The 12,341-nt window shown below is 42.4% G+C and overlaps 5 protein-coding genes across 5 annotated transcripts; 2 read left to right on the forward strand and 3 right to left on the reverse strand.

The window, feature by feature from the left end:
* Positions 1-1,247: 1,247 nt before the first annotated feature.
* Positions 1,248-2,302, forward strand: SAMD00019534_043880 (hypothetical protein; the record flags this gene model as incomplete). Its single annotated transcript, XM_012899878.1, has 5 exons — positions 1,248-1,445; positions 1,513-1,659; positions 1,738-1,821; positions 1,912-2,090; positions 2,164-2,302. 5 exons carry the CDS (start codon positions 1,248-1,250, stop codon positions 2,300-2,302), a joined length of 747 nt encoding a protein of 248 aa, XP_012755332.1.
* Positions 2,303-2,447: 145 nt separating this feature from the next.
* Positions 2,448-4,271, reverse strand: SAMD00019534_043890 (hypothetical protein; the record flags this gene model as incomplete). Its single annotated transcript, XM_012899879.1, has 1 exon — positions 2,448-4,271. The coding sequence occupies one exon, from the start codon at positions 4,269-4,271 to the stop codon at positions 2,448-2,450; it is 1,824 nt and encodes a 607-aa protein (XP_012755333.1).
* A 709-nt stretch (positions 4,272-4,980) lies between these two features.
* On the forward strand, positions 4,981-6,284 carry SAMD00019534_043900 (hypothetical protein; the record flags this gene model as incomplete). The annotated part of the gene is made up of 2 exons (XM_012899880.1): positions 4,981-6,113; positions 6,203-6,284. Coding segments are annotated over 2 exons (1,215 nt in total), but the record flags the coding sequence as incomplete, so codon positions are not given.
* A 166-nt stretch (positions 6,285-6,450) lies between these two features.
* On the reverse strand, positions 6,451-6,687 carry SAMD00019534_043910 (hypothetical protein; the record flags this gene model as incomplete). Its single annotated transcript, XM_012899881.1, has 1 exon — positions 6,451-6,687. One exon carries the CDS (start codon positions 6,685-6,687, stop codon positions 6,451-6,453), a length of 237 nt encoding a protein of 78 aa, XP_012755335.1.
* A 526-nt stretch (positions 6,688-7,213) lies between these two features.
* SAMD00019534_043920 (hypothetical protein) lies at positions 7,214-9,697 on the reverse strand (the record flags this gene model as incomplete). The annotated part of the gene is made up of 7 exons (XM_012899882.1): positions 7,214-8,202; positions 8,257-8,508; positions 8,585-8,836; positions 8,915-9,000; positions 9,074-9,218; positions 9,283-9,614; positions 9,678-9,697. 7 exons carry the CDS (start codon positions 9,695-9,697, stop codon positions 7,214-7,216), a joined length of 2,076 nt encoding a protein of 691 aa, XP_012755336.1.
* Between the last annotated feature and the right edge of the window lie 2,644 nt (positions 9,698-12,341).

Here is a 12,341-nt window from a genome sequence, read left to right on the forward strand (position 1 = left end):
TTGGCGTCAGCTCCGACTCGATCCGCCTCGAGTATGGCGGCAGCCAGGGCGACCTCAGCGAGGCCACCTCGCCCAAGAAGAATGGATTCTTTGAGATGACCGCCAACCTGCTCGACCTTTGCAAGAGGATCGACAATGAGCGTGGCGTCTCGGAGGAGAAGTCCAAGATGCTCACGCTGCTGCACGACGAGCTGGACATCATTGTCAAGCGCATCAACAAGGTCAAGAAGAACAAGCTGCCCTACGCGCCAATATTGCCAGAGAAGGCCAAGAGCGACTTTATCGATCTGCGTCCACGCCGCAACAGACGCTGCAAGTTAGTGCAGAAGGAGAACGAGGACAATTTGCAGTGCTTGAGATGTGGCACCAAGGAGTCGCCAGAGTGGCGCAAGGGTCCAGATGGATGCAAGTCATTGTGCAACGCCTGTGGACTATACTACGCCAAGACCAAGAAGCGCGAGTCAGAGTTGAGTGATAGCAATGGCAGCATCAACATCGCCTCTTCCACTCAACAGTTGGTCACCAAGAAGCAAGCACCATTGAGCAGCATTATCAACAGTGGCAGTGGTAGCAACAGCAGCACTTCGTTGATCAGCATCAATAGTTTGATCAACAATTGAATTGATTGATGAGTTCCAGGTCCTGTCCAAATCCAGCCCCACTCACTCAATCATTCAATCAATCAATCAATCAATCACATTTTTCACCTAACCAACTCAACACAATTGTAACAGTAGTCAATCAATCAATCACTCCATACATCAACATCAACATCCAAATAATATCCAGCAATCTACAATTTTGATTGCCATCATTCGTCCAATCCCAAGTCCAATCAAGTTCAATCCAAGTGCATTCCAGCGAGTCCTCAAATTGTACAATCTGCTCGCCAACAATCAATGTTGTACATTAAGTTTTACAATAACCTTCACATTAGAATAAACTATTCTGTCCCCTTTGGTTCCAACCATATATATCATTATCATTCTCTATCTCTTTATCACTTGATCTCAAACTCAACCCATACCCTTACCCTTGCCCTTGCCCTCACACACTTCAGTCGTTCGTTCGTTTTTCATTCAATTCAAAATAAATAAATAAATTAAAAGAGTTGTGTGTGAGGAGATGATTTTGAGAAACGACCAAGTCGATGATTGAGTATCACGCTCATCTCTTTATCTCTTTCAAAAAGTGTAATAATAATATATAACACATCACATACAATTCATACAATATATAATAATAGAATGTCAGAAACAGTTGATACAGCGTCAGTAGCTACTAATATAGAGGCACCTGTTAAGGAGATTGCATTGGCCTCAATCGATAAGGAAGTAAAGAAGAACAAGAGAGCTAGAGATGATGACAATGACATCGATCAGGATATGGCCGATACAGGTCCAAACAAGAAGCCAAGCTTCCCTCAGATTACAGTTGAAGATAATGTATGTGTCTATTATCATTGATTGATTGATTGATCAATATGCTAACGTGTACATCATCATTATACAGGGAGGAGTACAAATTAGAAAGATTACAATCCCACCCAACAGAATGGCACCACTCAAGGGTAACTGGCAACAGATCTATGAACCAATCGTCAACCATCTTAAGCTACAAATCAGAATGAACCTTCAATCAAAGAAGGTCGAGATTAGAGTATGTGTCCTAAACCTTTGATTGAATGATTGATCGACATCATTATACTCACTCATTCACTCAATCAATCAATCTTAGACATCAGAGGGTACACTGAATCCAGGTGCATTGCAGAAGGCCTCTGACTTTGTACATGCCTTTGCTCTTGGTTTCGAAGTTAATGTAGGTTTGAGTTAATCGATGGAGTGGATGAAGACACGCGACCAACTTGATGTCCATCATACTGACCCTGATCCCATCATGAACACACAGGACGCCATTGCTCTGCTGAGGCTCGACGATTTATATATAGACTCATTCGATATTGAAGATGTAAAGACACTGAAGGGAGATAACCTGTCACGTGCTATAGGACGTATTGCTGGAAAGGACGGCAAGACCAAGTTTACCATTGAGAACACTACCAAGACAAGAATAGTGTTGGCTGACAAGTATGTTGATGAATTGATTGATTGACTTAACTGATCGCCTAACACATCCATCCATCCAATCCCAATCAATCAGACGTATCCATATTTTAGGATCATATGCCAATATCCGTGTTGCCAAGGACGCCATCTGTAACTTGATTATGGGTTCGCCGCCTGGAAAGGTCTACGCCAAGCTTAGAACTGTGGCCACACGTATCTCTGAGAGGTTCTAAAAGGCGAGCTTGCGCGAGTCTTGCTCCTCAATCCACACACACGCAATCATTGACATCAATAACAATAACACATGGTGTTGTTATCCTTTAAACTTAAGTTAACTTTATTATGAGTCGACAGCGACGATGGCGAGGACTACGAGGACTACGACGACTTGGCCATGGCGTCATTGAGGATCTTGCGAATTGATGGAGTCTGTCTTAGGAGCTCGCGAGCAGCACTTGGCGATTGGAAATGGCCGGAAGCCAATAACAGGGCCACTGGAATGATGTGAGTGATGTTGTTGCGCTCGGCATGCTCGATGTGTTTGTAGACTGGCGCAGTGTCGATGTCGGCTGGCACTGGCGTGTCCTTGTCCAGGCTGTATACTGAACGGAGTAGACACTGTCTGGCGGTGTTGTCGTCTACGCCAAACAACTTGGCAACAATGCCACATGATCGATAGTATAGCTTGTTGTTTGTCAATCCCAAGTCGATCATTCTGTTTCCAAACACCTTGCCGGCCAGTACAAAGCCACCGGTCGTCACTGCGTTCAATATCCACTTCAATGACATCTCGATATATGATGGCACGCCATCAATCTCCTTGAATGGTAGTTGGATGTTGATGTTTGTAGTTTTGTTCCCAAGGACCAGCTGTGTAAAGGGGGGATTGGTCGCGGGGAACATGATCAAGTGAATACTTGGTATGTTGTCGTATGTTTGATCTCGTTTGATAATGGCCGTGACTATTGGCGCGAGGGCAATGAGATCGATGCCGCCAACAGCCACTGGTGGCGCGATCAAGATGACTGTGTCGCGTGAGGTAAGAGTTGGGATGATCTTGTCTTGGAAGTGAGCCTGGGAGATACAGTACTCCTCAGATATGTGTGAGTGATCACCATCGGCGTTCTGCATTGCCATCCATCCACTCTTGCCATCGGCCGAGTCCAGTATGAATCCACGTACGTCAAATGCACCAGCGCCAAATGTTGGAACTGTCTCTGAGGCGTCGACAAAGCCGACCACGCCAAGACTATCCTGGCCCAGGTAGTATACATGTCCGCCACTCAGCAATGAGTGTCCGGCTGCTGCAACCAATGGCGCGATGGTGTCCTCATGTCTGTATGTTGCACGACACACTTGCTCGTACTCATTCAATCTGTTGATGATGGTGGCGTACACGTCGATATCTGGATTGCTCGACATTGATATCGAGAGTATGAGCTCCAGGAGGATCTTGGTCGCGCTTCCAGACTTCATTCGCGTCGATCCAGTGAGTGGCTCGGGTCCGACCACAGGGTTGATGATGAAGCGCTTCGTGGGTGCAGTACGCGCGCTCTGCTCCAAGGCGCGTGCCACATCGGCAAAGGACTTGTCCCACTTCTCGATTGGATTGACTCGTGCCAACTCGATCGGATTGAAGCCCATCAGTGAGATGATATGACGTTGAGAACTGCTGTCACAGCTGAGCAGTCTGTCAATCTGGCCGGCTACATAGGGTGCGCTGAGGCCGCATGTCACACCGATGTACACGACTGTGGAGTTGGGTCGCGCGAGTATGGCGTCGATGTCAGTGACGGCGCGAACGAGGTCGTCCTCCGCGCCTTCAATGCCAACAGTGAGTGCTCTATCTCCACCAGCGATGAGGTAGTGGTAGTTGACGTTGTTGGTCAGATGTGGTGTGGACCAACGTCTGGCAGAGTTGGCCAAGAAGAAGGCCAGACGTCCACTTGTGCCAGCACCGGCGACCACGATATCCACAGTCTTTTTGCCGTCACTGCGACAAGACTGATGTATAAGATCACGGATTGATTCAATCATATTGGTCAATGTTTGAATTGAATCATTGTCGTTCAGACCAGAGTGATGTCTGTAGCCACTAAATATCTGGCCATCAGTCTGTCTAAACAATCTGATCATCTCCAGTGGTGACACACTATCCAACCCTGTCGTCAACTCATTTGGTGTCTCTGTTATTGCTTGCATATCCTATCTCTCTAACTTTCTATGTAATATGTTTGTATTTTGGAAGACGAACGATGATCATCTTTGTAAAGATTGATTGAAATGAACAATTTCGATCACTTATTTGATAAAATATCTACTTTATGATCAAGATTGTTGCAATAGCAACAACCCGTAACTCTCTGTCATATTGTTAATTGTCCGAGTTTACTGTTCAACAATATCTCCTTCTTCTCCCCAACGTGTTGGCCTCCCTTTCCCATGAGAAACCAAGTCTGGTGGGCTCAACCTCTGCTAGACTTTATGTTCAATTAGAGATTGGATGTTTATCGTGTCCATTCTCTATAATCACCTAATCAATCAATAATTTATCTTTTATTTCTTGTTGATTTTTTAAAATAACAGACTTTGTAATATATGTTAGTTAGGCAAAGATAGTCTTGGGATTGGTGGTATTGTTTGTGATCAACACTTTGGGTGAATGAGTGAGTGGGTGTGCGAACTGATTGATGATCATTGGGGGGAATGGGTCTAGTTGCATTCCCAAATAGCCCATAACCTATCAGAGTCAATTTCATTCATTACATCTTACCGTTCAACTTCGACACATCTTAAGAGATAACAACCAGTGTGATCACACTCACTCAATCAATCATTCATTCATTCAATCAATCAATCAATCAAAATCAAATATAAGATACAAACAAAGATTAAGGAAGGAAGAATGACAAAGGAAATGATTAAAGTTAACAACGAGCATAGGATAAAGACACATATCAACAGTTTGCCTGTGAGATTGTTGTTGGGCCCAGGTCCATCGAACTTGCACCCACGTGTCAACCAGCAGTTGTCCACAAACATGGTGGGCTACACTGATGCCGGCTACTACCAGGTGATGGACGAGACCATGGAGATGTTGCGCTACCTCTTCCAGACCAACAATCACTTCACCATCCCCGTGTCGGGCGCAGGCACCGCCGCCATGGAGGCCTGCGTGGCCAACTTGATCGAGCCCGGCGACAACGTAGTCTGCTGCGTGGCCGGCTACTTCTCCGACAGGATCTACCAGATGGCCCAGAGATACGGCGCCAACATCCACAAGATCGACAAGAAGTGGGGTCAGTGGGTGACGCTCGACGAGATCAAGGAGGCACTCATCAAGCACAAGCCTCGTCTGCTCACAATGGTGTTTGGTGAGACGAGCACAGGCATCAAGCAGGCAATGGACGGTGTTGGACAGCTGTGTCGCGAGCACGACTGTCTACTGATGGTCGACGCTGTTGCCGCGTTGGGCGGTGTGCCCTTCTTTGCCGACGAGTGGAAGGTCGATGCATGTTACACTGGCGGCCAGAAGTGCCTCAGTGGCCCACCAGGCATCAGCCCTCTGACGTTCGGCCCACGCGCATGCGCCAAGATCGCCGCCAGGAAGACACCCGTCGCCAACTGGTACCTCGACGCCAACTTGCTCGCTGGCTACTGGTGTCCAGAGTACAACCTGAGCGACAGCAGTGTCGCCTCACCCAAGCCCCTGCGCAGATACCACCACACAACACCTGCCAACTTGATATACTCTTTGCGTGAGGCCGTGCTGATGGTGTGCGAGGAGGGTCTGGAGAATGTGTGGGCACGTCACCAGGATGCCGCCAAGGAGCTGTACAAGGGTCTCGAGTCGATTGGTGCTGCGCCACTGATCCCCGACGGTGAGAACAGCTATGAGCAAGGTGGTCGTCTGTACAGCTTGACCACCGTTCAGGTACCAGCTGGTGTCGATGCCAAGCTTGTAATGAAGTACCTTCTGGACAACTACAACATCGAGATCGCTGGAGGTCTTGGCGAGTTTGCTGGCAAGGTTTGGAGAGTTGGGTAAGTACTACTCTGCCCCATGTAGGTCACAGGACGCAGTCATACTGACCCATCAATCATTCAATCAATCAATCAATCAAACACTCCAGTCTGATGGGATTCAATGCCAACAAGCCAAATGTGAGGTTATTGATTACAGCATTGGCAGAGGCCATCAAGTCAGTCAAGGCCAACTAATTAAATGAATGAACGAATGATGGATCGATGAAGTTGTTGATCGATTCATTGATTGTGGACAATGACATCGATTGGTTTATTGGTAACTCACCATTTAGTATTACCAATAATGGTTGGGTACACCTGGCCGTGGCCGACACTCATCTCTCTCTCTCAATCTCTACTTCTTCTTCTCGGCCTGTTCGTTGATAGCCACGATATTGTGTGACAATGCAACCATCATTTCAATGAATCCATCTTTGTCTTGAATACTACTTGGGAGCTCAATGTTCTTGAACAGATCCCTTCCAATCTCACCTTGAGCAGAAGTGGTAGTGCCAGAGGCAGTCAAAGGATTGGTGAAGGTTGTCACACATATCTTTGGTCTAGGAGGTGGAGGGCGTTCGGGACCATACATGGGCAGGGTATTGGCTTGGCATTGTCATTGGTAGTTTGGTCGTTGACATGTGTGGACTGTGAAGAGAGATCAACTTTGAAAGTTCTAGAGTTGATTATACTCTTCTCTTGTGGTGGTCGGCTACAACTTGTTGCCACATTGGCCATAAGATCACCAATTGTAATATTAGGTCCTTGAGTTTGATCATGATTTGGTCCAAACACCAAAGGTTTGTCCAAAGATATTGGATCATATAATCTAAACAAAACTGATCCCTTCTTCTCATTATTATTATTATTATTATTACTCATTTTGGATCTAATAAAAACATTAAACAAACAATGATATTATTCCTCAACTTTATCCCTATTTATCTCTATATATACACTACAATGACTTAACAAGGTGATAGACAAAGTGATAGAGTCTATCAATAATGTTGGGATTTAAACTAAATTGTGAAATTGATTGGTTTGACACAGGGACAACATTGCAAACAGAATATTTAAAATTGAATACTTTAATGTGGGTGTTGGTGAATCCAGACTTAATTATGTTTTGATGGCACAGACCTCAGTTTGCTACTGCCAACACTTGAACTCTTTTTGAACTTGGCCATGTAAATATATGATATCTTCTTCCTATAACATAATATAACTGCTACTATTACAGCCAGGACAACTACTCCAATTGGCACTATAATGGCAATGAGCAACCAACTTGTTTTGGCGGACGGGCATTCCACATGTTGTGTATCGATCAACAATGAGAAGTCTGGATCGATCCTGCATGCTCGACACTGTGGTAGATTGATGCCGATGTAGGTGAGCTGTGATGTGCGCGAACCAGTCGTGTTGATCACTTCGTTGATGATACGTGTAGCGCGTCCATCGGCCAGGGCCACGGGGAGGAAACGACCAAAGTACACCGTGTCCTCAAACCTGACCTTGATGTACGAGAGACTCTTGGATTGCGGGTCGTCGTACGTGGTGGTCGAGTCAAACTCGCATTGTGGCTCCTCGAATTCGGTCAAGTTGGTCATCTGATTGGCAAAGACTGCTCGCAATGAGTTGAGGTTGTTGACGAACTGCCATTCATTGATGTCCACCGTCATCTTGAGTGCGCCAGGTGCGAGGTTTACATCTAGTCCACCAAATGTGAGTGATCTTGCTTCGGTCGAGTACTCGAATGTAACGGCCACCTCCAATGATGAGGCGGGGAGCATTCCATAATGATAGGTTGTCAATGAACCATTGACTGATGTGGTAAAGTTCCATTTGTTGGTCAATATCGATCTGACGACATTGCGAGATAGGTCCAACTCTTGTATCTCCACCAAGTTGAAGTCCAACTTTGAACGACTACTTCCCAAGTTGGTTGATGAGTTTGAAGGTTGAATGACAACATTCGGATTGAGCTGGAACTCACATATCTGACCACCATATCCATTCGAACATTGACATTCTCCATCAACACATGTTCCATGTTTACTGCACTCATATCTTGGTCCACAGTTAAACTCCTTGGTAACAGGGTCTGTGATGATGAGTTAGTCCACGATCAATAAATCAAACAATTCATTAAACTTACCAATGTATAATATGTTGGAAGACTTGAACTGGACACCATTGACAGTGACTGTGAGGTTGGCGAATCCAACTGGCAATGGACCATCAACTTGTGTTAGGATATGAGTGTCATCGCCACTGTGTAGTTGACAATCCTTTCCATTGATGTTGACTGTCATCTGACCCACTGTTGCACCTAATCCAAAGAATCCCTTCAATTGGAGTGTACCACCTTCAGTAGTAAAAGGTGATGCGTATGTAACAATTGGGAAGTCTATGTTGTTGATTGAATGAATAAGTGAGTCAGTGATTGATTGGTCATGAGTGTGGAATTGGATGTAGATACATACTCTGAGTGTAGGCTGATTGGATGAATGATTGATAGGGTGTTGAGATGTTGGCCATCATGGTGACAGTTGGGTCAACTACAAAGGATGTGATGGTACATTGAAGTACATCAACCTTTTGTTGTGTGACAGGGCATGGATGATTGCCAACCACGATATTGTAAGCAAAGAAATCTGGCAAGTGGAATGTACCATTGACAACAACAATCAATGAGTTATTGCTCAAGTATCCTGCAACTCCTTGTACCTTAGTCCCTATATTAATTAATTGAAAGTGTGAATTGAGTGAGTAAGTGATTGAGTGATCGATTGGATGAGGATTAATGAACATACAGTCTGTTGCCCATGAGAATGTCATTGGGATGTTGGAATCTGAGAACTTGATTGTGCTTGTACCAATTCTCTCGATTGCTGAAATACTAGATAATATTGGATATCGCTAATTAATTATTTGATGTTGTCTTTGTGTGTGTATGGATGGAATGTACTTACGACATCTGACTGTTAGCAACCTTCACACTGGCACTAACTTCTGACATGTTTGTTGTTGGTGTTCTGAATCCCAAATTGGTACCAAGTAGTAAGAAACTCTTTGAAGTATCCTTGATGAGATAGAATGTTTTGGACAAACTGACACCTGATATGGCGAGAAGTGTTAGTGTATGATTGAATAACGGGGATTGGATACGATTGATACATACTGCAATTGAAGTTCTGTGGGAATTGCACTTGGCTACCAACAAAGTATTGCTGGGTATAGCTCCAATAGCAGAAGTAACAATTGGGAATATTTTGAATGCCAGTGTTGCGGAAATCAAAGAAGGTAAGTCTGCAGTGTGACTCTAACAGAGGGCCTACTAGATTGGGATTGTCCTTGAGATTCATACTTGAAACATTCATGTAGCTGGGGATGGCACCGGCCATTGTGCCGTTGGTCACAAACAAAGTTGAGAATGACTCCGAGGTATTCTTGGAGAACCAAGTTGTTGGAGGCATTGTAAGACTATCTTTTCCAACTCTATTAAGCATGGACCTGTATTGTATTGTATTGATTTGTGAGTGATTGAGTTATTGTGAACAACTCAATCATACTTACACAGTAGACATATCAAACATATTGGTAATGGGCACTGTATAAGTGTTGTAATACCTAATTATGATCAGTGATTAGCATTGTTGAATGAATTAATGAATGAATGAATGAATTGTTGAGTTGGCAGTATTTACAAATCTTTCAATAAAGGTTGATTGGTCAGATCACTTGGGAATATATTTCCTTTTGAAACACTCCTGTGTAGTTAAGTGAATATAATGTAATGTTAGTCATAGCTCTCACAAACACTGCTCAACCAATCAGATACTAACAATGTCATTAGGCCCGTGCTTACACCCACGAGGGTCACATTGGACATTTCAAGAGAGTTTGTTGTTGTAAAGAGTGAACTATGGAAGTGTTTGGTAAATATTATTTAGTTAGTTGGTCAATTTGGTGATTGATTAATGGCCAGATTGTTGACAAACTAACCAATAAAATAACATAACATACAATGTGTCTACTTTAGGAACTTGGTAATAAGCAGTAACTACCTGGTTCACAGCCAGATAACTAATGATTGAATGAATTTGGATGATTAGTAATTATTTGATTGATTGATTGATGATGGAAAGTTATGCCTACAGAGTTCGAAGATTTGGATATCTCTCTGGTGTAAAGTTGAATGTTGCGAATGCCATCGGTGTTTTTGGATAATTTAATGTCCTGTTGTTTTTGTGATCGATTGCTTAATATATGTGTCTTGTATCCTGAGAGCTAGTACTGACTGTACTTACAATCTTGTTAGGTTTGGATAGGATAAGGAAGGGTCGAAATATACCTGGCTGGAGGTGTCATCTACATAAGAACCAGCAATATTGATATCTGGAATCTTATCAAACATACTTTGTGGAATATCACCTTTGATAGTTTGTCCAAGAAGTCTATATATTGTTGGTGGAAATGAAGTAAGTAAAGAACATTAGTATTGATCAATCAAATAAATCTATGGTTGTCATTACTTACAGATTCTGAAGTTTTAAATAGATTGGGAAACCATTTGGTATAATAATATAAAAATAATTAATCCTATAATTAATAATTATTAGTAATAAATAAATAAAATAAATAATTAAATAAATAAATACTTACGACATCCTTTTGAGATTAATGTTTGCATCGTTGTCCAACATCTGAAGGATATTGGCAGTATTGTTGATAGGATTATTATTACCTGCCAATAATGTAAAAGCAAACAAGTTTGGAAAATATAACCTGTCGATTGGCTCCAGGGGTAGTTTCTGTCCCTTTGGAATATTGGTATTCATATTTCTGTTGTTGTACAATGAATGAATGAAAGAATTAGTGAATATCCTTAACTTTTGGGATGATAATAATAATGCTTACATGCTAAAGAGTGATTCAGTTGTGTCAGTTATGTTCAAACATTGCAAACTAACTGCCCCTGATGAAGAACTCGCCAGTTGGGCACATGATGGATTGACCAAAGTCACATTCTGATCAAACAGGTTAACCAACCATAACAATGATTTGTCTGACATAGTGAGTTTGATTGCGCGATGGAGTGAGTGAGTAAGTTTTCCAAACTGATCAGATGATAATGATGACCTACATTCTTCAGGATCTATTGTTCTTTGACTGTTCACTGATGACATCATCAATGAGAATGTGCATATGCAAAGCAACACCGACAATATCGGAAAAGTGCGTAGTGAGACTACCATGATATGATGGTGATGAGGCAAGTGAACCTTTTAATGAATGATTAATTATTGTGTTCTATATATATATAAGTATGTATATTTATTATCTGTTGTTTGATTAAACCTTATTTGTAAAGAATGGACGAGTGTGTCCTTAGGCTTTGTCCTGTGAACCATCATCATAACGGAATGAAGGTCGAAAAAAAAACACCACAACATGTTATGGTGAAGGCTATCAGTCTAACCATATGCATCATGCCAAACAGTTTGATCATCTCCTCAGAGACACACAAGTCATCAAGATCTTTCCATTTTTAAAATCTTTCGCCGATCCCCAACAAGTGCCACATCATGACATGTTGTACTACATCCAAACTTCCGGTAAAATATTATTACATGTATACTCTTTGGATATTTGTTGGATTATGAAGGTCAATCCACCTCATCATCTTTACGAATATCAAGATGTGTATGATTGACTAAATTGTCCATTGTCAAATAACACAGTCTTTTTCTTTTGGTATCAACAGTAATTAGTTTGTTGTTATTGTTGTCAACTTAGTTGTTTTGATTGTCTCGTTCACTATAAATAACTTAACAACACTTATATCTGACTTGAATCCCAACAAATTCAATTCTGTGCGAGGTGGGGATTCAGTTTATATGAGCGAGGTCCATCCCACGCACAAGTGCACAATAAATAAAATGAGTGTTTGGCATCTCAAAAGAGACATTTTGACTCAAAGTCAACAAAACTGTATGTATATTTTGAGATATTGATTGATCAATTAATAAATAATTATGGTTTGGTCGTATAATAATACAAATGATTGTTATGGATATAGATCTTGATGTAGATTATTGTGGTATTTATTATTTATTTAATTTATAATTTTGGAGTACATTGGACAAATATTTCTTAGATATCACCGACAGCGGTGTGTTGGCTTGGATGGAAGCGAACTCAGAGTCGTATATAGTGATGGTGGACTCTGCCAACTGG

Source organism: Acytostelium subglobosum (assembly GCF_000787575.1).
Source record: "Acytostelium subglobosum LB1 DNA, scaffold: scaffold8, whole genome shotgun sequence".
NCBI classification, from domain to species: Eukaryota; Evosea; class Eumycetozoa; order Acytosteliales; family Acytosteliaceae; genus Acytostelium; species Acytostelium subglobosum.